Source organism: Pleurodeles waltl, chromosome 4_2 (assembly GCF_031143425.1).
Source record: "Pleurodeles waltl isolate 20211129_DDA chromosome 4_2, aPleWal1.hap1.20221129, whole genome shotgun sequence".
Taxonomy (NCBI): Eukaryota; Metazoa; Chordata; class Amphibia; order Caudata; family Salamandridae; genus Pleurodeles; species Pleurodeles waltl.
Window position 1 is genome coordinate 516,073,691 of NC_090443.1, and position 26,536 is coordinate 516,100,226.

Here is a 26,536-nt window from a genome sequence, read left to right on the forward strand (position 1 = left end):
TGGGACCCTGCTAACCAGGCCCCAGCACCAGTGTTCTTTCACCTAAAATGTACCATTGTCTCCACAATTGGCACAACCCTGGCACCCAGGTAAGTCCCTTGTAACTGGTACCCCTGGTACCAAGGGCCCTGATGCCAGGGAAGGTCTCTAAGGGCTGCAGCATGACTTATGCCACCCTATGGACCCCTCACTCAGCACAGACACACTGCTTGCCAGCTTGTGTGTGCTGGTGGGGAGAAAATGACTAAGTCGACATGGCACTCCCCTCAGGGTGCCATGCCAACCTCACACTGCCTGTGGCATAGGTCAGTCACCCCTCTAGAAGGCCTTACAGCCCTAAGGCAGGGTGCACTATACCACAGGTGAGGGCATATGTGCATGAGCACTATGCCCCTACAGTGTCTAAGCAAAACCTTAGACATTGTAAGTGCAGGGTAGCCATAAGAATATTTGGTCTGGGAGTCTGTCAAAAACGAACTCCACAGCTCCATAATGGCTACACTGAATACTGGGAAGTTTAGTATCAAACTTCTCAGAATAATAAACCCACACTGATGCCAGTGTTGGATTTATTAAAAAATGCACACAGAGTGCATCTTAGAGATGCCCCCTGTATTTTACCCAATTGTTCAGTGCAGGACTGACTGGTCTGTGCCAGCCTGCTGCTGAGAGACGAGTTTCTGACCCCATGCGGTGAGAGCCTTTGTGCTCTCTGAGGACAGAAACAAAGCCTGCTCTGGGTGGAGGTGCTTCACACCTCCCCCCTGCAGGAACTGTAACACCTAGCAGTGAGCTTCAAAGGCTCAAGCTTCGTGTTACAATGCCCCAGGGCACTCCAGCTAGTGGAGATGTCCGCCCCCTGGACCCAGCCCCCACTTTTGGTGGCAAGTCCAGGAGAGATAATGAGAAAAACAAGGAGGAGTCACTGGCCAGTCAGGACAGCCCCTAAGGTGTCCTGAGCTGAGGTGACTCTGACTTTTAGAAATCCTCCATCTTGCAGATGGAGGATTCCCCCAATAGGGATAGGAATGTGACCCCCTCCCCTTGGGAGGAGGCACAAAGAGGGTGTACCCACCCTCAAGGCTAGTAGCCATTGGCTACTAACCCCCCAGACCTAAACACGCCCTTAAATTTAGTATTTAAGGGCTCCCCTGAACCTAAGAATTTAGATTCCTGAAACTACAAGAAGAAGAGGACTGCTTTGCTGAAAAACCCCTGCAGAGGAAGAACAGAAGACACCAACTGCTTTGGCCCCAGACTTACCGGCCTGTCTCCTGCCTTCCAAAGAAACCTGCTCCAGCGACGCTTTCCAAGGGACCAGCGATCTCTGAATCCTCTGAGGACTGCCCTGCTTCAAGAAAGACAAGAAACTCCCAAGGACAGCGGCACTGCTCCAAAAGAACTGCAACTTTGTTTCAGAGGAGCAGATTTAAAGACCCCTGCAAATCCCCGCAAGAAGCGTGAGACTTGCAACACTGCACCCGGCGACCCCGACTCGACTGGTGGAGAACCAACACCTCAGGGAGGACCCTCCGGCGACTCCGAGACCGTGAGTAACCAAAGTTGTCCCCCCTGAGCCCCCACAGCGACGCCTGCAGAGGGAATCCCGAGGCTCCCCCTGACCGCGACTGCCTGAACCTAAAGTCCCGACGGCTGGAAAAGACCCTGCACCCGCAGCCCCCAGCACCTGAAGGAACGGAACTTCTGTGCAGGAGTCCCTCTACCTTGCCCAGGTGGTGGCTACCCCGAGGAGCCCCCCCCTTGCCTGCCTGCACTGCTGAAGAGACCCCTTGGTCTCCCATTGACTCCCTTTGGAAACCCGACGCCAGTTTACACACTGCACCCGGCCGCCCCCACGCTGCTGAGGGTGTACTTTCTGTGTGGACTTGTGTCCCCCCCGGTGCCCTACAAAACCCCCCTGGTCTGCCCTCCGAAGACGCGGGTACTTACCTGCTGGCAGACTGGAACCGGGGCACCTGCTTCTCTCCATTGAAGCCTATGTGTTTTGGGCACCTCTTTGACCTCTGCACCTGACCGGCCCCGAGCTGCTGGTGTGGTAACTTTGGGGTTGCTCTGAACCCCCAACGGTGGGCTACCTTGGACCCAAAACTGAATCCTGTAGGTAATTTACTTACCTGCTAAAACTAACAATACTTTACCTCCCCCAGGAACTGTGAAAATTGCACTGTGTCCACTTTTAAAACAGCTATTTGTGTTTTACATGAAAAGTATATATGCTACTGTAATTATTCAAAGTTCCTAAAGTACTTACCTGCAATACCTTTCAAACGAGATATTACATGTAGAATTTGAACCTGTGGTTCTTAAAATAAACTAAGAAAATATATTTTTCTATAACAAAACCTATTGGCTGGATTTGTCTCTGAGTGTGTGTTCCTCATTTATTGCCTGTGTGTATGTACAACAAATGCTTAACACTACTCCTTGGATAAGCCTACTGCTCAACCACACTACCACAAAATAGAGCATTAGTATTATCTCTTTTTGCCACTATCTTACCTCTAAGGGGAATCCTTGGACTCTGTGCATGCTATTCCTTACTTTGAAATAGCACATACAGAGCCAACTTCCTACATTGGTGGATCAGCGGTGGGGTACAAGACTTAGCATTTGCTGTACTACTCAGCCAATACCTGATCACACAACAAATTCCAAAAATTGTAATTAGAAATTGATTTTTGCAATTTGAACTATTTTTCTAAATTCTTAAAAGTCCTGCTAGGGCCTTGTGTTAGTCCCTGTTTAGCATTTCCTTTTAGAGTTTAAAAGTTTTGTGAAAGTTTGAATTAGAACCTAGAACTAGTATTAGATTCTTAAAAAGTATTCCAACTTTTAGAAGCATAATGTCTAGTACAGAGATGAATGTGGTGGAACTCGACACCACCCCTTACCTCCATCTTAAGATGAGGGAGCTAAGGTCACTCTGTAAAATAAAGAAAATAACAATGGGCCCCAGACCTTCCAAACTACAGCTCCAGGAGCTTTTGGCAGAGTTTGAAAAGGCCAACCCCTCTGAGGATGGCAACACAGAGGATGAAGATAGTGACTTGGAGGAAAATTCCCCCCTACCAGTCCTAACTAGGGAGAACAGGGCCTCTCAAGCCCTGTCTCCAAACATAATAGTCAGAGATGCTGGTTCCCTCACAGGAGGGACCAACCTCTCTGAAATCACGGAGGATAACTCCAGTGAAGAGGACATCCAGCTAGCCAGGATGGCCTAAAGATTGGCTTTGGAAAGACAGATCCTAGCCATAGAAAGGGAAAGACAAGAGATGGGCCTAGGACCCATCAATGGTGGCAGCAACATAACTAGGGTCAGAGATTCTCCTGACATGTTGAAAATCCCTAAAGGGATTGTAACTAAATATGAAGATGGTGAGCAGTTTTGCCGCCCAGAGTCTTCACCCTGTCCCGTCGGCCACTTTCCAACTTGAGATGCTTTACAGGGGGTGGACTGGCAGTGCTTTGGCTCCGTGTCACACTGCCTGCCCTGGTGGCCAGTGCACACATCTGTAACACGCACCACTGGTACTGAAGTCTTTTTGGCTGAGGTGCTACTACGGGACTTATGAATTGGAGGGGTGGGGATGGGGGCAAAGAGGTCAACGTTGCTGAGGGAGAGTTTATGACGAACACTGGGATGGGTAGCTGGAGGGGGTCTGGGAGGGTCTGGGAGTGGAGGAAGAGGAGGTGGTTGTAGGAGGTGTCACTTTAGGTGTTTTGGGTGCAGGTGCATGTACTGGAGGCTGTCATGAGGTGGATGGATGTTGGGTGTGTGGGTGCCCGCGTTTGTGTACTTTGGGAGGGAGCGTCACAGCCACACTGGGAGAGGACACAGGGGACGTATAAATGGGAGTGGGGGTGGTGAGTGCAGGTGAGCGGGGTGTGGTGCTGGGTGTCCTGGTGCGAGTCCTAGTGCCTGTAGAAGTAGTGCATGCAGGTGAGAGTGTAGACGACAGTGGGAGGGAGGAGGGAGACGATGAAGAGGGAGACACAGTGGAGGCAGTGGATGTTGCTGTGTCTGTATGTGGGTGATGCTTGTGTGAGTGCCTGTGGGATGTGTGGTGCCTATGTTTGTCTGAGCTACTTTTGTGTGTTGAGATGTGTGCATGCTTGTCTGTTGGTGTGCTTGGGATAGGATGGGGTACAGGGGCTTGGGTCTGGGTGGAGGAAGTGGAGGGGGGAGGCTAGACACAAGGACATTGGCTGCCATCAGTGCTGAGGCCAAAATTGCAGGGTTCGATGAAGGGCAGCCTGACCAGAATGAATGCCCTCCAGGAATGCATTACCGTGTTGCAACTCCCTTTCTACACCCTGGATGGCATTCACAATGGTAGACTGCCCAACAGTGAGTGACCTGAGGAGGTCAATGGCCTTCTCACTGAGGGCAGCAGGGGTGACAGGGGCAGGGGCTGAGGTGCCTGGGGCGAAGGTGATGCCCACCCCTCCTGGGTGAGTGGGCACGGGGCGAACGCTGAGGGGCTGCTGGGAGGGCGGTGCTGGTAGGGGAGGTGGCGGCTGTACCTGTAGAAGTGTGGGGCACAGATGGTGCCGCCACCACAAGGGAGCTCCCATCGGCGGACGAGTCCGTGTCGCTGGTTGGTGAGCCGGTGCCCGACGTGAAGCTCCCTTCGCCCTACGTCCCACTGGTGCATTCTGAGTGCGTGGTGTGGCCCTCCATGGCCATGTGGGATGCAGCTTCCTCGTGCTCCGGTGCCACTGTACCTCCACCTGATGATGCTGATGCACAAAAGAACAGGGAGAGCAGAAAAGGGGGGGAGGGGACGACAGGAGAAAGACAGGTTGAGTGCATGGCATACCGCTACAGTTGGTGGACAATACAGACACAGCAGCCCCCTGCACTACGCCGTGCTCCTGGCCTCTACAGATGCAATTCATGGGATATGGCCTACATCGCTATGGTGGACATCTGCACACATGGATGCCACAGGGGCATGTATACCTGTACTTGGCCTGCATTACGGAGGGGCCTAGCCTATGGAGGTCGCCCTGGCCTAGGGAAACCCACAGCCCTCCTCCCACACCTAGAACCCTCAACTGCGCGCAAAGTCCCCAGAATGATGTTGTACTCACCCCCTTGTGTCTGCTGTGATGCCCTCAAGCGCCCATCCAACTCAGGGTAGGCCACCGCCAGGTTCTGGAACATCAGGGGGGTCATGGGGCGACGGGCACCCCTCCCACGTTGGGAGGCCATCCCCAGCTGAGCCTCCACCGTCTTCTTGCTCCAGCGGCGAATGTCCTCCCATCTTTTACGGCAGTGGGTGCCCCGTCTCTGGTGGACCCCCAGGGTCCGGACGTCCTTGGCGATGGCACGCCAAATGTCCTTCTTCCAGTGGGCGCTGACCTACATGACATGCACAGGGGAAGAAGAGAAGTCATTAGCAAGAGCACCGTAGAAGTGAGTGGCCCCCATCCCTGCCCTTGCCATGTGGCACATGCATTCACAGTCCTTCATGTTCAATGCACTCTGCCCCCTTCCCTCTTACAACCAGCCTTCTCCACCCAGGCATAGCCCATACAATGTGCTCCCTGTGTACTTACCTGTTGGTCTGGAGGACAGTAGAGTAGCATTTACTGGGGGAGGACCCCGTCCACGAGCTTCTCCAACTCCTGAGCAGTGAAGGCAGGGGCCCTTTCCCCAGACGCAGCAGCCATTGTCTCTTCCATACCGAGGTCACAGCAGCACTTGCAGTGTAGGTCCTCTTCTGTCGAAGATCAGGTATCAAGTGATTGAACAGATAGAAAATGGCGGTCATGTCCGCGGCGGTGATGTCCGCGGCGGTGCCTCTCATCACCGCCGGCGCACTTCATCATTGGCTCCTGGGACCCATAGGGTCCAATGTCAACCAATGCAGCTTTGCGCCACAGTCTTCGACTGCCTACTGCAACGGTGTACAACGCCAGCGCAGTTAGCTCACATCCCACTGTCCCAGTTTAGAGGTCAGGCAGCCGCCATTTCAGGGGCCCACATGGCTAAATTTGCAACTGCGTCACACATACCTGGGCCTACACTCGACACACATACAGGAAGATTTTTGTCTTTGGTGTCGTGTACTGTGTATCTGTGGGTACATACCTGGGATTTTGTTGACTCTGTGGTCGCTGTTGTCCTTCCTAGGCACCGTCAGCTTGAACATTTGAGAAGATGGCGGAATCCTCCGGTGTACCGACCGCTGGTGGACCTGTTGACAATGGAGGAGCGACATTTACTCATCACCTACAGGTTTGACCGTGCCACTATCCAGGAACTATGTACCCAGTTGGAGCCAGACCTGATGTCACCAATCCGCCATCCCACAGGAATCCCCCCTCAAGTGCAGGTGCTGTCAGTGCTCCATTTCTTGCAAGTGGATCTTTTCAGACAACAGTGGCCATGGCATCAGGGATGTCCCAGCCTATGTTTTCCAACGTGTTGTCCAGAGTGTTTTCTGTCCTGCTGAAACACTTAAGGAGCTACATCGTTTTCCTTTAGGTGGAGGATTTGCCAACAGTGAAAGGTGACTTTTATGTCCTTGGACATATCCCCAACATCATAGGTGCCATTGATGGGACCCATGTAGCTCTGCCCCCCCCCACAGGAGTGAACAGGTGTACAGGAACCGGAAGAGTTATCATTCTATGAATGTACAGATGGTATGTTTGGCAGACGAGTACATCTCCCAGGTAAATACTATGTTCCCTGGCTCAGTGCATGACGCCTACATCCTGCGCAATAGCAGCATCCCATTTATGATGGGTCAACTCCAGAGGCACCGGGTGTGGCTGTTGGGGGACTCTGGTTACCCCAACCTGTCATGGCTATTGACCCCAGTGAGGAATCCCAGGACCAGGGCAGAGGAACGCTACAATGAGGCCCATTAGCGGACTAGGAGGGTGATCGAATGTACCTTCGGCCTCCTGAAGGCGAGGTTCAGGTGCCTGCATATGACAGGTGGTTCCCTATTCTACTCACCAAGGAAGGTGTGCCAGATCATCATCGCCTGCTCGATGCTTCACAATCTTGCTTTGCGATGCCAGGTGCCTTTTCTGCAGGAGGATGGTCCAGATGGCGGTGTTGTGGCAGCTGTGGAGCCTGTGGACAGTGATGAGGAGGACGCTGAGGAAGAAGACAGACAACAGGGAGTCAGTCATACGGCAATATTTCCAGTGACACACAGGTGAGAACAGTTTTCTTTTTACCATTACATTCACTTTCACACTTCTACCTCTATCCTGTCTGTCAGTTCATAGCAGTATTTGGTCACTGAGTTGTACCTTTCCATTACGATTTCACAGGTGTGGTTAGCAACGTGTGTCATCTGCTTGCATCCTTCAAGGACTTGTTATGTGTGACATAGGTATGTTGGCTTTACTATTGGAAAGCATGTTGACACTGTCATTGATTATACATATTTACCAAATCACAGATTGACTCCAGATTGTTTTGTGGTTCAAGGGTGTTTATTTCAGTGCTCAAAAATGGAGGGGGGTAGTGATATGGTGATGGGGGACGGTGGAGGAATGTCCATGGCAGAGTCCAGTCCATTAGTCACACAGGTGCACTGCCCATATGGGCATAGGAAGTGGAGATGGGGCAGTACCAATCGGGACAGGGTAACAAAGTGAGACAGTGGGAGGATAATCAGGGTGGTCTCATTTCCTGGCGGGGGTCTTGCCATCTTGCTCTGTCCTGTTCCTGGATCCCAGGGACCGTTTGCGGGGTGGTTCTCCATCTGCAGGGGGTGGGGTGCTGGTGTGGTGGTCCTGTGGCGGGGCGTCCTGTCCACTAGCGCAGGCGGAGGTGGTGGGCAGTTCATCGTCCATGCTAGTGTCAGGGGCCCCTTGGAGTGCCACGGTGTCCTTCATGGTCTTTTGTATGTCCTTCAGCACCCCTACGATGGTGCCCAGGGCGGAGCTGATGGTTCTGAGCTCCTCCCTGAAGCCCAAATACAGTTTGTCCTGCAGGCGCTGGGTCTCCTGAAACTTGGCCAGTACCGTCGCCATCGTCTCCTGGGAGTGGTGGTATGCTCCCATGATGGAGGATAGGGCCTCGTGGAGAGTGGGTTCCCTTGGCCTGTCTGCCCCCTGTCGCACAGCAGCCCTCCCAGTTCCCCTGTGTTCCTGTGCCTCCGTCCCCTGGACCGTGTGCCTACTGCCCCCAGGTCCCTGTTGTTGTTGGGGTGGTGGGTTATCCTGGGTTCCCTGTAGTGGTGGACACACCGCTGATTGACGTGTCCTGGGTACGGAGGTATGGGCCGGCTGGGTGGGTGCTGTGCTGGTGTTACCAGAGGGTGGAAGGTCAGTGTTGGGCTGTGCCTGTGCAAGGGGAACCGACTGTCCCAAGGCCCACGATGGTCTGGGCTGGTCATCAGGATCCAGTAGGGCAGAGCTGCTATCGTCACTGTGGGCCTCTTCTGTGGGTGGAGTGGAGTTGTCTGGACCCTCCGGTGTGGTGACGTTCCGTAGTGGTCCTGCAAGGATATAAGAGCATGATTAGTGCATGTGTGTGAGTAATGGTGTGCAATGGGTTGGTGTTTGTGTACCCCAGTACAAGCATTCCTGTGTGTGGGTTTGTGTGATGATGGTTAGGGGGTTGTTATAGGTATGTGCAGTGAGCATGCTTTGGTGAGGGCTGACCATGCTTTGTTTTTGCATGCGGGGCTTGGTGTTGGGATGTGTGGTTTGTGTTATCAGTACATTAGTGAGGAGTTGGAGTGATAGGGGAGGGGATGAGGGTGGGGGTGTGTGATGGCATGCAGGTAGGGTGGGGGATATAATATTTGGAATTTAACTTACCAGTGTCCATTCGTCCACCAACTCCTCCGAGGCCCTCTGGATGCATGATGGTCAAGACTTGCTCCTCCCATGTTGTTAGTTGTGGGGGAGGAGGTGGGGGTCCGCCGCCAGTCCGCTGTACCGCGATGTTGTGCCTGGATACCACAGAACGCACCTTCCCCCGTAGATCGTTCCACCTCTTCCTGATGTCCTCCCAATTTCTAGGATGCTGTCCCACAGCGTTGACCCTGTCCACGATTCTTTGTCATAGCTCCATCTTCCTGGCTATGGATGTGTGCTGCACCTGTGAGCCAAATAGCTGTGGCTCTACCCGAAGGATTTCCTCCACCATGACCCTGAGCTCCTCCTCGGAAAACATGGGGTGTCTTTGGCGAGACATGAGGTGGTGTGGGTGATGTGTGGGGTGGTGTAAGTGTTGATGTGTGTGGTGATGTGTAGTGGTGTGTGGTGTATTGTGCGTGTAATGTTGTATGGGTGATGGTGTTGTGTGCCTCTGTGTGATGGGGTTCTCAGTTGCTGTGCTCTCTGTCTATCTGGCCTTCGTCTCTGATTTGTGGTCGTAGGGGTTTGTGGGTGATGTGGGTGTGTGTTTTATATTGTGTTGAGTGTTTGGGAGTGGTGTTTGTATGTGTATCAGGTGTGTGTATTTGGAATTGTCCAATGTGGCGGTGTTTTGGAGATGTGTGTGTATTTTGAGCGCGGCGGTGTGTACCGCCAATGGAATACCGCGGTTGAAAGACCGCCACGTGGATTCGTGTGTCGTGATAGCATGGGCGTGTTTCTGTTGGCGTGACGGTGGAGGATTTGTTTTCGCCAGTTTATCACTGACCTTTGGTGTGGCGGTCTTGTGTGGGTGTCTGAATTTCGGCGGATTCTGAGATGTGGGTCATAATAGCTGTGGCGGTATTCCGCGCCGCGGCGGTGTTTTAGCGGTCTTCTGCACGGCGGTAAGCGCCTTTTACTGCCAATGTTGTAATGAGGGCCACAGTCTCCTTTTTCTTCATTTATAATGGCAGCCTATGAGCTACAATGCCCTGCACTACTGCATCATTATTTTGTACTACAAAAAGGTTTGTGAAGGACTTTTTCTGCTAAATTTTCAACTCATTCATGCATTTGAATGCATGTGCGTTAGCTATTTGTCCTTTTTAAAACAAACAAGCTGAAGAATTTCGGAGACTGTAGCCTTTCCTTTATCCTACATATTGACATTCTTAAGTGACTTTGCAGGCCTTTCTGAAGGAAGGTGAAGATGAACACTTAAGAAATTATATTGGAAAAAGTGCTCGGGGTCTCCGTAGGCGGGCGCATCTATTCAACGCTTATGACTATACATGGAAATCCCCTATTGGAGAACTGCATTTCAGACCACACTGATCAGTGAAATTCTCCTGTGTTGCAGAAGAGTGCATAGGGGAACAGAAGAGTAACTTGTCAACCCCATAAATCTACAGCTTGTGTCAGCACATAAGGCTCACATGCACACGAACACTTAAGTGGATGATCATTTTGGCTTGACCCACCAATTCGACCAGGTGAGACTTTGCCCAAAGCAAAGGCAATGGCCATACCAAAGCCACTGTAGGCTATGGCAGTCATTTGAATTGCTCCTTTTATCCCTGCTCCTTGAATGAAAATAACTACACCTACACTTTGGCCTGAGATGGCAGGCCCCACTCACTCCCTTAATCTCACCCTAGCAATTATGGCAGTCACCAAGCTATAGATTACACCATCCCTCATAAGGTCTTCCACAACTCAGAATCCGCCGAAATTCAGACTCCCTCACTGTGTCCATCTGTTGAGCCAAACAGTTACCTGACCTCTGCCTATTCATTTAATAAGCATTAGTTACACACATTTCCAGACTGGAACGATAACAGGAAAAGTTGCAATTAGTGGGGGCCTCTGGTTTAATATTGGTTACCTCCTTCAGCTGAGATAGGTGCTCCCTATTTGCTTATGTTTGTCAGCCACTTGACTTATAGAAGGTTATTCCCCAATTTTTGAATCTCATGTTTATTGTATCTGTTAGTCACATATGGCACAAGTTGCTTCTGTAGCAGTAGATGTAAACTACAGCACACAAGTTACACAACATCTCCTGGCTAGGGGTGTCCTCAATATGGGAGTACAGTAACATTTGTTATAAATGCACGTAGTGCACATCGTTTTGAAATATTAAGCTCATGGGAGAAATTTGATCCTGCAGATCCCATCGCAAGGAACTTTCATACATATACACATGCACAGTTAACAATGCTTTATATACCCTACTTTGATCTGGAAGTCCCTTTAGGATACCAAGAACGGCAGGCATGATTTGGTGGTTAACTACCTCATATAGTTCAGAATGTTAGAATGGGACCCCTAAGTAATGAGGGCCCACTTGGTCTGTATTAGTTGAGTATCTATAGCCGACTTATACATTATGTTTTAAAAACACCTGTGAAAGCTCCTCAATCACACCACATGTGCATGCCAGAATACAGACAACTCATCCACAGACCATAAATGCTGTCATGAGCAAAGCGCTCACAAAACAACATAAAATTCCAATAGGGTCTATGCTGATACAACACCTCAGCACAAGAAGAGAATTCTGACTCTGTGCCTTCCACTTCGGATGGTGCTGCCAGCAGAAGATTGCAACACTTGGGAAACTGTATTTGCAAGTATTTACACCCTAATTAGCAATGTTTTACCAAGGGAGTTAAAACAAATACAAAATGAGCATGCAGCTGCACCAGCTATTGATTTAGGTTTGAAATTGATGGGCAGTTTTGTAACAGTCTCCTCGATTATTCGGAGCAACATCTAAAGAAAAACTGCAGCGCTGGACAGAGGTCAGCAACAATTCCTGTTTAGAATTGTGAATGGGAATTACTGGAAATTATTTTAGACGTTTACTCGTCTGTGGGCCATGATACCTGAGACTGAGAGCTCTGGCAAGGAGAAAGAAACGTCTGAAACTAAAAAGAAGCAGAAAGTAAAACAGAATTTTTATTTGTAGATTTGCCACACAGGTGCCTGAATATAAGGATCCAGCTGCAGTGGATATAATTTGATGGACTGTGGTAAAATTAACAAACCAAACTTATCAGTATACTGATGGCTGTTCTTCCCATTCTTTTCAAGACTCAGACAGTAAAAGGGCTCACAGAAGTTGATGAAAGACTGAATATTGCAGAAAAGGTGAGTTTGTCAAGAGAAAAGTGAATCAGAGCATGACACTGGGATTAGACTAAAGAACGGAGAAAAAGGCTCGACTCAAAGACTCATTTTAAAAAGAATGTTGCTAGATTAACAAAGAAACTTGCCCTGCAAACCACAGATACTTCTGCAAAACATGACTTGGCATTTCTGTTAAGTGCAGCAGAAGCAACAAATGCAGAAAATCTGCCTTGTGTGTGGTCACCCTGGATTTTTTGATGGACCCTATATTTCTGCCAGCTTTAGAACTCTGCACTTTGCCCATGCCAACCAGTAGAAAAGTGTTCCCCTTTAAACATGGATGAATTGGCATATTTCTAATGGCATATTTAACTTGCCTATAAGTTCCTAGTATATGGTACAAAATGTAGCCAGGGCCTGGGTGCTAAATGACACTAAGGGGTCGCAGCACTTATTGTGCCATCCACTATAGTGGCAGTGCGAACATGGCTTCAGGCCTATCCTTCTAGCCTGACTATAAGATGCACTGCAACCTGTCAAACAAGCATTGTTTGGACAGGCCAAAACCTCCCTTTTAAATACGAATAAAACCCCTTTGTAGACCTTGTAGCCACCAAGACAGAATGCATGGCACTTAAAAGTAGGACATGTAGAAATGTAATGTTAACACACCCTTAAGGTGACTAGCATCTGAAAGCTATATTTCATTGTGGTAGGCCTAGCTAGTTTCATGTAGAAAACCTGGGTATAGATACAAGTCTTAATATTGTACCATGGGAATGAGACAAGCTAAAATATAATTCAACTATTTTACTAGTAATTAAAACTCCAATTCAATGGTAAAGCTGGATTTTTAATACATATTATGGAAAAGTAATTTATGTAATGTTGCCCATTCCCTTGGCTAAAGTTCCTGGAGGCTAATTTGCATTTGCTCTTCAACATCTCCCAGCCAGTGAATAGCATTTGAATAGGAGTGACTGGGGAGTGACATTTTTCCTTGGAGCTACACAGTAGGTCACTATGATTGACAGGTCAACCTGAATGGGAAGGTATGCCTCATTGGAGCTCAGCAGAAGGGTGGGGGCTGTGGGCATCCTTTTTCCCATTACAGTGTCAAATCATGCTGGAGTAACAAAGCCTGCTTGACAGGTTTGCTGGGGTGCACCACCTGGGGTGCTCTTAAAAGGAAGGAAGCAAGGATGTCAAGACGGTTCTTGTGTATCCACTGTGTGGTTGCTGGAAAACCCTACTTTTGTCCTACCAGATGTCTGTCTCTAGGTTTTATATATAAACCTATGGTGAACTTGAAAGGAAGCAAATAAGAGGACAAAAAAATTGTTGTGTATCCACTGTTTGATTGCTGGAAAACCCTTCTTTAGTCCTATAAGTCTTCTGTCTCTGGGTTTATTTGAGGTAGAGTGGCTGGTTCAAACTGGATTGAAGTGTAAGGAGAGGACACAAGGATTACCATAGTACACTCTCCATACACTCCCCTAGACCTGGTAGTCCCAGTTGAGTCGAGCTGTAGACTTCCACCATCTTTAAAATGCTTAAAGTGGATAGGGATGGTTCCGGGAAGATTTAACCCACTGATTAGGGTTTGCTCTGGAATCATTTCTACGCACTAGCTTGTGCCATGAAAAAGCGTGGCACCTCCAGGCACCCACTTTAGAAAACTTTCTGGACCTGAGGAAAAGCAAAAATTGAATGAACCTGCTGTCTGTGATTTGAAATGAGTTGTGAAGGACCGGACCTGCTAGCTATGTTACTCATGTCAATTAAGTGAACTCCAAGGGCCATACTGATCTCCTGGTCAAGCTACAGGAATACAACAAGTTACAAGAGGCCTTTCCTACATCTACCCAGCTAACGAGAGGCAACGGGACTTGGACTGAACCATCCTGATGGCCTCTGCTTGACACCCTGTGAGTGTTTTAAGTGCCTCTCTGAAGTCCTGGGAGGGATTTAGATGTGTACCCCTGTGGTGGAGTGGAATTTAAAGGAGTAAATCAGAAGTTAAGTTCTTTGACCAGGGCAAACACAGTTGGCGTACCCAGCCCACGCTCCATCACTGCCAGCCTCAAATTGCAGTTAGGTACCAGTTAGGACAACCACTGACTAGCATTGGCAGTTGGTGCTTTTTGGTGCTATTCTTCCTTTAAAAATTAAGAATCATATCTCCGGTCCCTCTTCTTGGATTTTTGCCATTTTGGCGTTATTTTGTTTAATTCATTTTATTCTATTTTTCTAATTCTGGTTGGGAATTTTCACTGTGCTACTTTACAGACTCCAAACATTTTAGGAAAATTACAAGCCCTGAAGGGATTTCTTAAATTTTGAAAAGAATTACTTGTTACATTATGCTGCACAAGTGATGCCCTTGTAGCATTTGATTATTCCCATGTTTTCTGAAAAACACCACTAGGTGAAAGTGCACACCTATCTTACACGGACTGCAAGAAGACATATTAGTGACCCATTGCAGAATAGGGATGATCAAATAAATCTAGTACAAATCAGTACGTCAGGCTATATTTATGTAGTGCACAATGAAGGCCAAACAACACCCATAATATACTGCCCCCATCTGTACTCCTTTGCTGTGGGGAGGTTTACACATACAGAAAAAGTTCTTACAGCACTGCAGATGACCATATTGAAAGGGAACCCTGTAGCAAAGAGGGCACAAATCATCATAGTTTCTCCTATACTTACTCTACAAGCAGCAACAAAAACTATTTCAAAAGCTCATCTCTATACCTGCATTGAGTGTAATAGACCTCTTCTCTTTAAAGGGTTTTGACATAATGTTGGAATATGACTCCATACTTGAGAATTTTTAAATATATCGAAAATGTTCCACACATTCTTAAAGTCTTACCCATACATGAGTACAAGGGTGTGTACTTCACAGATAGCTCTGCACAGCCTGTAGTTGGCAACAAACGAAAATATTCAGTCACTTGTGCTGCAGTGCAGGAAAATATTTAGGGTGGCAACTTGAAGACTCTATTTACACACAGTAGGTCTTAGGTTATTGCACTGCACAGTGAGTAGAAAAAGATGCCTTGTTACTTGCCTTACAAAAGGCTGATCTATCAGTTCCTACAATAACAGCGTCAAATTCAGCAATTTGTGCCCAAAGATAAAAAGTACAATTGCCACGATGACTCCTGAATGGATTCAGAGATTCAACTTTGGGGAAAGGGGATTATCCTCCAGGATAAATTACCTTGGTCCACATACAGCACACCATGGCCCATAAAAAGTGAATTCAATCATGCTAAAGGGAACTGAGCAGCAGATCTGGCTGAAAAAACAGTAGGACAACCCTCTAAGTTAGCTCCTGTATCTCTAACTGAGACAACATTGATGCAGACATTTCAACAGCAATATATTCCACACTGAAAGGGGAGAAGCATCCAGGTGGCCTTCCTTCCAGATACTGCAGCACCTTCGCTAAATATAACCTTTAAATGGCTACAATACACAAAACAGGAGAGAGATATATTCCTAGGAGGTGGGTTAGGTTTGATTTAATCAGGCAAGCTTAAAAGGGATACTGTCTGCACATGGTGCTGTATCAATGCTTTCAGCAACGATATTACTGGCCATATTAGCAAATTGAATGAGGAAATATGTGCAGCAATGCACTATCTGCCAACAAGTAAAACAATCAACTGTTGCAAGACCAGCACACACTACGTTATCTGTCTCTGAAAGATCCTTTGGGGTAATTTTCCTTAACCATGTTGGGTCAATCCAGAGTGCAAACCAAAATAATTACATAATAGTTGCAGTCAAATCATGTTTCAAATTGTTATGGGTGTAGCCTCAAAATATTGCCACTTCTCAAGCTCTCATTAAAGATTTGCCATGCCTAGCAGCCGTGGAAGCAGTTCATCCCTTTCATTCAGAAATAGTTTTATGTTTGCCACTAAGGCATTTTTGGATGCAATGGCTGTTCTGGGAGTATTTTAAGAGATCGAAGTTCTATGGCCCAAATCTCTCTTCCTTAGGAATGCCCTTTCCTATGCAATCGTTGGTTATCAGATGGGGTATGGACCAATTTTGCCCCAAATCAAAATATTGAAATTATAAAAGATTGAAAACCCACTTATTTCTCCCTTACCCACACCTGCACCGGACTCACAAGGTACTTTTCCTTTCTATATCACAACAAAGAACATGCATGTAACAGACCCTCTTGCCCTTTAATAGCCTCCTCAAATACTGACCCCTTACCATATAAATATATTGCAGCCTTGAAAAAACCCCAGGTAGACCCACCAAAGGGGGGCGAAACACGTGTCGGCTCTCTGGCTCTCTGTTCAAATGTCTACGTTCTTTGCTTAAAATGGATATCAATAAATAACTTTGGGCTCTCTGGCTCCCTGTTTAAATATCTATGAACTTTATTTGAAATGAGCACCAATAAATAACCTTGGATTCACCATCCTGAACTAATGGATTACTTCTACATTACAAACTATCATAAATCACAAATCCAGAATCCTACACTTGGATACAAAGTGGGTTTTTCAATCTTTTATAATTTCTGTTCTGGGAGTACGACTGCTAAATTTACATCCCTATAGTCTGAAATCGAACGGAATCATAGAACACGCCAATGGTACGCTTAAACAAGGCCCGATTGCTAGGGTATTGAATACAGGACTGAGCTAGCTGCATAATCTATTTGGAGTCCAAAAGCAATAAATACCCTGCCTAGAGGAGTATTTGATGGTCGCATCCTGTACGAGTTAATGTATGTGCCTGATCTTGATGTCCCTGGAAAGATGGGAGAGTCAAAACCTACTGACCGATCAGTACAATTAAATGTGTTGCAGAACATTCATTCAAGAAATGAGAACTAAACTCTCTAATGTCAAATTCTGTGAGTCTGTCATCAGTGAAGATAGGAGTCCTAAAACGGACTATAGATGGCTCCTTAAAGTTTAAAATTTGGTCCAAGAAAAGAACCCTGATAAGCACGTTTTCAGGCTATCCTACACATCACCTATTCTAGTTCTTAGAGTAAAAGAACTCAAACTATATATTTGACTGGCTCAAAGAAAAACAGTAAAGTGTCCATCAATCACATTAAAAAGCACTATGTAGTCGATTCTGTTCAGCAGATCTCCACTGACACCAAGGTGCCTACAGAGTAGAACAGCACATTTTCATTTTTTTTTTTTTTCTCTCTTCTTCTCTCTCTCTCCCTCCGCTCCGCAAAAATTTTCCCTAGAAGAGTACATACATGCATAAATAACTTAGCTCCATGGTGAGGACTTTTGAGCCTACTGTGTCTCCAGCTTTACACAAAATACCAGCTTCCATAGAAGAACCAGTTGCTTCAATTTCAACAATTGAAGCTACATCTGTTGTTTACTGTGAGCCACCAGGCGACTTGACTTAGCCATCATCAATAAAATGGTACCCTGACAGAAAGATGTGCTGTATGAGAAACAATCTATGCAGATTTTTAAGTTAGAGACATAACAAACCCTCATACAATGCATCATCATGCAGATGGTTAACTGTTTACTCTTGGTTTCAAGACAGATACCTCTCTCCACTATGTTCTTTTATTTGGATTGCTACCACAATGTTTTTTCTTCCAGTATGATGCTAATTACAGTTTTGCTCTAGATCAGGCCTCGAAAATTTTAAAAAATGTTATTAGACCTTCAGGTTGAGTAACTTGAATAATCTATTGGACCTAACTGTAATGTACTTCACCCATAAGCAGGTCTCAAATTGTAAAATCCGAGGCAATTATTTTACAGTCATCTTTTTCATCAGTCTCACATATGAGTGCACTTTAAAATATGTGAGCTCAGCATTTTTGCTGCACAAAAAACTATTTTGTTTGAATAAATAGACAAATGTTTGCTCCATGTATAATAACAATCTAGCCCACATATCGGGGGACAAATGATCCATGACTTGCTTCTTAGTTTACTAATAGCATTGCCATCAAGGCAGGAATGTGTTTCTGTTTAAACACTCACTTTTAATAAATATGTTACTAAAGCATGATGCGGGTAGCATACTGTCATTTACAGACAGTAAATTTCTAGGAAATGTCATAAACCTTCCCACTCACTTGCAGCTTTACAGATAAAACTATATAGAGTATTATAATCTGTGAAAACTGTGTTTCAGAAAACATGTTTATCTGTTGCACATCACTGAGTAAAGAGTTCTGATTTGTTTTTGTCCTTTTAAATTACATTTTTCATCACACAAATACAAAAAAGGGCTTTCACAACTACTGAAATATATTTTGAAATGTTTGTACAATTGACTTACTGTGAAATTAAAGACTGTATGGTGTCAGATTTTCCCTAAAAACAACATTTAAATAACTCTTTTTACAGCAGGTCAGAGAAGTTCACCTTACAAAATCCTGGAACTCTGCAGTGAGAAGGGATATTATTTGCAAGACAAACTGACTTTTGACCTCTGTCTCCCAACACACAGCAAATGTGACAACATAAGATTTTAAGGAGTCTTTAATGCTGCTTTCCTTTCTGACTGAACAAAACACCTGTTCATTGTCAACTCACCTGAAGGGGAAAGGAGGACACAAAATTAACTCAACCTCAAAAAAAAGGACTCGACATAGCGAGTGGTCTAGTACATTTTTCGAGACCAATAGATAAATGGGATCTATACTCCTGAAATAACTCTGTCGGCTTTTGTAGTTCAAGAATTGCAACTGTATTCTTCTACTCACTCAGCACCTCAGGATCATCAAGCTATGAACACCACTCCCTATCCTGCTAGATGCTAGATGGTGTGGTTTGGGAAAACCGTTCCTTATCTGATCATGAGTCCGAAAGAGAGAATTCAGATGCCTGACAGGTTGAAAGTGTCTTTAAATGATGTTCTAACTCCTGATCCTTTTTCAGACTCTTAGCACATAGATGTTGTTAAATACTAGGTTTTGCCTGTACTTATTTGTACAGAACTCTCCGTCAGACTGCGGAATCTCCGCACATGCAAGTATAGATTTTAACAGTAAGTGTGGAAGGGGCACAGGGTTGGGTAAAGGGGGAGACTTAGCAGTAAAGGGGTTAGGATAAGAAAGGAGTGAGAAGGAATAGGGAGGCCCAGAGAGATGTTTAGTTAAGACCTTCACCCACCCACACAAGAGTTAACGTATTGCACTACTCTGAAGGTCGAGAAATGTAACTTCCACTTTTGTAGTAAGTTTACACTCAGAGTTTGTGAATGCTGGAAGTTATAAGCTTACTACAGGGAGTAACGTAACCCAAATGTGTAACTTACCTTTGTGAGTCTATAATACACTAAATAATGCTGATCCCTATTTGAATGCAAAAAAACATCAAAAAATGTTTTTGTTTCCATCATTATGGTCTCACTAAATACTTAACACAAGTATCCCCTAAGAAATCTATAATTACACATGGTGAGCATTGTAAGGACCCGCCCATAAAGAGTCCAAGACATTTTCAGAAATTTTTTCCTTACTTCAGTAGTGATGACATGTCAGAATCATCTGCTTTTTATTACTCTAAAAAAAACTGAGAAACTCCAGAGAAATCTGATTATCCACAACAGATTTGTATACTGTGCACAAAACACTTGTTGTCATGGTAATGAGAATAGGAAACAAGCATTTGCAATGCAATAGGTCTCACTTTTGCTTGAATTATAGCTGTTGGCATAGTAAATGCATAAATGGACTTTTCTTGCCAAATAAACTGGTCAACCCTACCGCATTATTTGGTCCTCTCTGCACCCCTGCATATAACAAAAACACTTCCATTTACCTTCTTCCTCTATCTGCAGCAACAACAAAAAAAGAATATTGCGATTATTTATTGCATTTTTTCATATTATTATTTTGGGGTACCCCGCAACCTAGTGTGCGGACCTAGAGAAAACCTAGACAAAAAGAGCACATAGAGCGGTGAGTTATGGGTGAAAGAGGCGACCGAGTGATCTCAGACGCTGTTGAGATAAGAGGAAAGAAGAAAGGTAAGAATGGGTGAGGAAGCAAAGTGAGTTACAAACGTGTAAAATTTAGAGAGCTATGTGGGTGAGATTTAGAGCTAAAGGTAAGGTCGGTATACAACTGGTAGGTAGGGAAAGATGAGGGAGTGGTCAAGAGAGGTAGGTCAGTAGAGAGGGGTAAAGAAAAATGTTTGAAGAGAGGGTACAACAGAGCATTGTGGAGAGGAGGTAAGATTGGTGAGGTTGAGTCGTAGTTATTCAGAGAAGCAGATATGGGGAGGTGAGAGAGAGGTATGCAGGGAAATAGGTGGGAGAGCAGGAAAAGGGACAGGGTAAAAGGATAGCAGAAGTAGAGATAACGTATAGAAAAGACAGAGGTGTGGTAAAGAGAAAGGAGATACTGTAGATAGTAAGGGTTGAAAAGGTGATGCAAAGAAATTAGGTTGAGAAGGACTATGATGGCAGAGGGAGGTAGAGTGTGAGAGGTATGTTATAGAGAAGCAGTAGAGAGAAATGTGAAGTAGGTAAATAGCGCTTATTGAGAAAGATGGGTATAGGTAAAAAGAGCAAAAGAGACGCTGAGGTAGTGAGTGTGTGTGTGAGATGTATACAGATGGGAGAGGCAGAGAAAGGTAGCGCACTGTTAGAGGAAAAAGGAAAGGTGAAGAAGAGAAAGATGTGAGGGTGAGGTTGAAAGAGGGCGAAGAGGACAGAGTGGGCGACGTGTAGGGGAAAATGATTTGTAAGGAGGAGCAATAAAGGGGTTACAGAGGGAAGAGGATGGAGACAGGTAAAGACAGAGAAACTAGCGAAATACAGATGTGGGCCTGAGAGTGAGTGGCAAGAGAACAGAGAAATACTGATTAAGATGAGCGATAGGCAGCTGGATAGAGACCTTAAATAATCGTCTTAGTTTCATGTAGGGTCTGCACTCTGTATCCTGAGGTTGCATGTGGAGGGGAGGAAATAACTACTTCGAAGACCTAGAAAAGCGGTGTGGGATCTTATGGCTGGAATTCCATACAAGTAGTTACAAAGTGCAGGACAGCAGCATCTAATAGAGTTGAATTCCCAAGTTATGCAACGGCCTTGCCTAGAGGCACAATGGTAGGCACTCCAGAGCTGCACGACTAAAATAATACACAGTGTCAACTTCAAGCCTATTGGGGCTCTCCCCATGGGTACCTGTGAACGTTAAGGGGGCAGATTTTGAAGTTGACTTCCTGAAATGGAAAAAGACAAGCTTGTTTCCATAAAAGACTATTCCTAGGATTTAAAGTCAGGAAGTAGGATGGGTTCAGGCAAATTTTCCAAAATACGTGGATCGCTGTAAGTGTGTGATGCGTGCTTGGAAAGCTGGAAACACCCTCCACTTAGTATGCAGCGGAGGTCCGTGGAAGGTGTACGTGTCAGGCACAGGCCGGCTAACAAGCAGTGGTGGTTTTCCCACGAGCAGCACCTGCTGTCAGATTCCATGTCCCCTTCCGCGTGTAGCTTAGCATTATGAAGAGTTCTGCTAGCTGTCAGCCCACAGTCCACGTGGTAGAAAGAACCATATTTTGAGAGGCGCTGCAGCCCGCGTGAACAAATTGCATTGGTTGTTTGAACCCATGAAGGGGCTAAGTGAGTTGAGGTGTGCTAACTGAGCTGTCTCTTCCCACCGCTTGTCTTTCATGCGGTTGAAAATGGATGGTACGTGCCCTTCTGCGCCTGTCCTCATAAAACAGACACCTCAGTGTTATTGTTTGGATTTACAATTATTGCCCACGTTAAATGTAAAGAAAATTGGTTCCTTGCTGCACGCAGGAAAATGAGTTTGTAAACTGTGTGAGTTTTGTTACAAAAGCGTTAAGTTTCAGTAACGAGCGCGCGTGCTCGAAGCCTTCCTCAGACACTGACAGGTTTGCATCTGTTGTTATTCAAAGAATAAAATGCAGTTTAAGAAAGCACTTTAGGGCTCATGTATAGACCTCCCATATCCCAGTACCACAAATATTCGTTTTTTTGAACTTTTGGAGCCATAAAATGGGAACAGGGCCCCACAAAGCACTGGCATGCGGAGCATATGAATGACAAACGAAAAACGAGTTAGAGCTATTAGCGTTTTAAACCCCTAACCGGACTTTTCTTGTCACATGAACTGAAAAGTAAAGCATTTTTATATAAATGAGCCAGCGGCTGCCATGATCACAAAGCAGACACACCAAAGGAAACAGAAGTTCGCTCGCAGTGAAAGGTATCAGCAAAAGCACAGTTGTCCATGTAACCGGCAAGAGTGCAATTATCCATGTACCGGCAAAAGTGCAATTACCCATGTAACAGGGTTGATGTCATGCAACGCGCTTGATTACTGCCTAGGGAGATTGCACTGCCTACGAAATAAAAAGCAGTAGTCCAGAAAGCATAGAGAAAACATTGATCCTTGTATTTTTTCAGTAGATGGCAGTGCACTCGAGGAGGGCTAATTACAGGAAAAGTCACGGTGTGTGCATGTCTTTCACTAATGAAATCAAGCAAATTTTAAAAGGAAAGCCCACAAACCAACCAAACTGAAAGGCGTGTCATGGGCGTGCTTAAAAGCCGACAGAGAGATTACACCAGGGACAGAGCACTTTGCACGCTTGACCCTAAAAAATATAATTGAGAAAAGAATCTGGGGGTACCAAGTTTTGCCAAATTAAAGTTACACAGGCTTTATTTAGAGCTTGCCTCTCCAACTAATACTTCACAAGCTACTGGTAAGCTATCTAGCTACCTGTAAAGTAGCTCTCTTGTATGCACCCCAGGCTAACTAAGTTAGACTCTTTTGCTTGGTTGAATGAATGCATGTATGTCAAAATTGTGAGTTAAAGGCAAACAAGCATCTGCAAAGCCAATAGGTCTGCCCAAGTGAGGTCTATCAGCTTTGTCAATGTGTTTTACCCAAATGGTACAGCATCTTTGATACAGCCGGCTCTAGCTGTAGAACATTACTTGCTTTGAATTCGTATTACCACCTGACCTAACACTGTACTGAGGGGCAAGTTACACTCATCAAAAAAATCACAACTGGCTAATAAATACCTTGTCTTGATGCAACAAGTTACAAGCTCCTGTAGAAACGTAATTTAATTTAAGCCTCTAGAATGTCATTATGTATTTCCATTTTGTGAGAAAACAATTCTACTTCCACTCTCCAAAGAAGGTCAAGCAAGGCTCTGGTCAATAGTCCCCTGGTTTGCTCGATGTACAAGACACATGGCAATATCATCTATTTTCAAATCTCACACACTTATTTGATGATGACATCAGTGGCGTAGCGTGGGTTGTCAGCACCCGGGGCAAGGCAAGTAATTTGCACCCCCTAACCCGGGGCAAGGCAAGTAATTTGCGCCCCCTAACCTGTGGATTTTAGCACTCGAGTCTCTTCCAAGATGTTGCGCCCGGTGCGGCCGGCCCCCCCTGCACCCTCCACGCTACGCCACTGGATGACATAACCCATCAACCTAATTTCAGTCTCCTTTAATCCCTTTCTAGCAGGTCACCAACTGACTCATAGGTACTCACATCTGGCAGGCAGTTTAATGCCTGATTGTAAAATAACCTAAAACCAAGGTCGTCAACTTCCTCCATCCACTGAACTGCCCTCATGTATTATACTCTATTTTGCATCTGTCAGAAACCTCAGCAGTTATGTGAATCCATTCACCTTCTCAGTCATGGAGTAGTTATAAACTTTGAAATGGGGTTTAACATAAATCCATTCTTTGGCCTCAAAATCACACCTGAAATGATTTTTCTAACCTTCCTGATTTTAAATTGCATTGAAGTGGTTATGGCCTTTGTTAAGCCAAGACTAGTCTACTGCAACAATATCTATGAAGGATCTCCAAAGAAAGAAACTATGAAATTACAGTCACTACAAATCAAGAAAACAAGACTTTGCTTCAACCTTACAAAATAGGAGTACATTCCGCAGTCATCAAAGCCACACACTAGCTCACAGTAACCAAGATAATACAGTTCACTTTTCTGCATTTGATGTGTAGGACTGTGATGGCCAAAAATACCTACAGACACCTTCCTGAAATATAAAGTAAGTCAAACCCAGAGATCCAGCAACACAAACTTAATTACCCAGGCTAAATGTAACCACGAGTCACAGAGAGACAGGTGTATCCGGGTGATGGGAGCACAGTTCTGGAACAAACAGCACCCCAGATACAACAAACATGGTTGCTCTCAAGAGATAAGTGAAACTGAGTTCTCCATAGCAGCCATTACTGTCTTTCAAAACACAACTCGACTCCCCCTCCACTCTTCAAAAGGCAAAAGCCCCTTACAGAGTTCAGAAAGAACACTGCTGATTCTGAAAACTTGGATCTGAATCCCTTCCCAAGAGCCTTCTTCTCTTACAGTCATGGTTTCAAAGTCTGCAATGATGGGCCTTCTTAAAATTACAACCAACTATTTCACCAATTTTACAAAGTGACCATAGAGACAAGCTGGGATTTTACTTTTTGAACGGTTCTCTCCTCATTGTAGGGCCTTCTCAGTATCTGAGGAATATATCTCTATTCCCAGCTTTAAAACCTTCATCAATGCCCTTACCCTGACAAAGGTGCACTCTTAAAGTAGCTGTTATATTAAGTCTAGTACACTAATTACCTTCTCTCCATTAATACAAGTTCTTCATTCCCTCATTAGATTCAGTATTTTTGGCTTGTGAAGTTCAATATAACTAATAAAATATTTTATTGAAAGCCTCGGGAGAGCTTGAATGCATATCTATAGCATCACATACCATCTAGTGTGAAAACGTGGTCGGCATTTCTATAAGAACGGTAATAATGCAACAGGTTAAAATGCTATATAATACACAGACTGTTGGCGGAGGGGAGTTGTTTCAGCGCTATTACAAGTATCAAAATAGTCATATATCAATGGATGCACCTTTGCCACCTCATTGTTCAGATGCCAAATATTCTCAGCCTTAAAACTAGCACTGTACAAATTCCTCATAAGGGTCTATAAATTGTCCATGGCACAATGACCCCTTTTGTACCAAGCACCAATACGTACCTAATTATAGTGCTTTTGGTTCCCTTCTCCGCAGACTTTAAAATTTTCCATAGGTCCTTTCCATGATTCTCACAAATCACAATCCTAATTAACACTGACCTTTACAAGAAAGGCCAAGGTGACTATAAGGAAATACTCTACGCCTGCCTAAGCAGGTTCATTTTTAATTGATGTGCATAATAAGAGGTTTGCACTGCAATAGAGGTCGACAAATTTCAAACTTTTAATCCAGCATCTCTCACAAGCATCAGTTTCACAATCCAAATTTTTAATAACACCTCTAGAAAACCAATTTACAGTGCTATAAAATCAAACTAAAAATATACAGCATAACTACGTGTGGCATACAAATAAAGTAAATACGGAGATACATTAAAAAGGCTTTCAAAAAGCACTTTCTTACCTGGGTAAAGCTGGGCCTGTGTGATTCATGTGCATATTCTTCCTTCTCGCCACAAATGCTGCTTCTTATTGGGGAACTGGGGGCCAGGACAGGAACAGCCTTTTGAGAGGAGGATGTTGCTTCTTTTTTGGATTTTTTCAACCGTGCTTGTTTTTTGCATGATTCCTGAAATGCTTGCGAACGAGCAGCAATGGAACTGTTGCTGTTCTTTGGCAGGGTTACAATTTTGAAGCTATTGATCCAAGTTCCAAGTTTTTGAGGGATTTTCTCTGGAAGGTCCCGAGTAGGCACTTGTTCCTCCCTGGCCATGTTTTTTCTTGATCGCTTGATTTTCTTATTTATTTTATCTATCAGTTCTCCATTCTTCTGCCCTTGTGTCTCCCTTCTGGGTGTAGAGGTTTCGCTTGCTGGCTGTGAATCTCCAGTGGAGCATTTCTTATTTGAAGATCCTAAGTCAGACTGGTCATTGTCTCCTTTTTCCTTGTGCTTCTTTGTCAACCCACACAACTGGTAGTAACATGAACCAGCTGAAGTTCTCCTCACCTTCACACTTGTGGAAGAGTGTTTTCTTAAAGAAACAGGGGAGGTCTTCTTTGGAAGTGACTGGGGAGTGTCACGTGTAAAAGAGGAGTCTGTTTTTTGTCTCTTAGCTGGTGAACAACTGTTGGGCTCAGGACTAGAAAGAATAAAACAAAACAGATGGAAAATTACTCTTTTGTTAGTTCAAAATGTAGCAACTTTGCCAACTTTAGGTCAAATGGTGCTTGCTCCAGTAGGTATAGGAACTCCACCAGCCAGTCAGTCCAACACCCAAAATTTATAGTGTGAAAAATAGCATTCTTACCCCACCACTTGCCACAGCCTAGGATGCACAAACTACGAGGGAGCATGGAGATGTCCCTAACTTGATGCTGGACCCCACTGGTGAATTTGTGAGGTGTCTACTACACTTTTTACGTACCTTGTTGTGTGGCTGCTTTCTGCACGTTCTTGAATAATCTCAAAATTTCCCAGACAACCTTAGCAATGGTACAATGAGAATCGTCGGATATGTACTTTTTCTCTACAGCTAGGTTAAGGATTATGCAGGTC

At 45.3% G+C, this 26,536-nt stretch overlaps 1 protein-coding gene across 7 annotated transcripts in view; it reads right to left on the reverse strand.

Annotated features, from left to right (window-relative positions):
* Nucleotides 1-26,536, reverse strand: part of SWT1 (SWT1 RNA endoribonuclease homolog) — a 793,385-nt gene that overhangs the window by 675,537 nt on the left and 91,312 nt on the right. For all 7 annotated transcript variants that reach the window (XM_069232008.1, XM_069232009.1, XM_069232010.1 and 4 more), the window contains one exon: nt 25,445-26,120. In XM_069232008.1, coding sequence (XP_069088109.1) covers nt 25,445-26,120 — 676 coding nt within the window. The remainder of the gene's footprint in view (nt 1-25,444; nt 26,121-26,536) is intronic.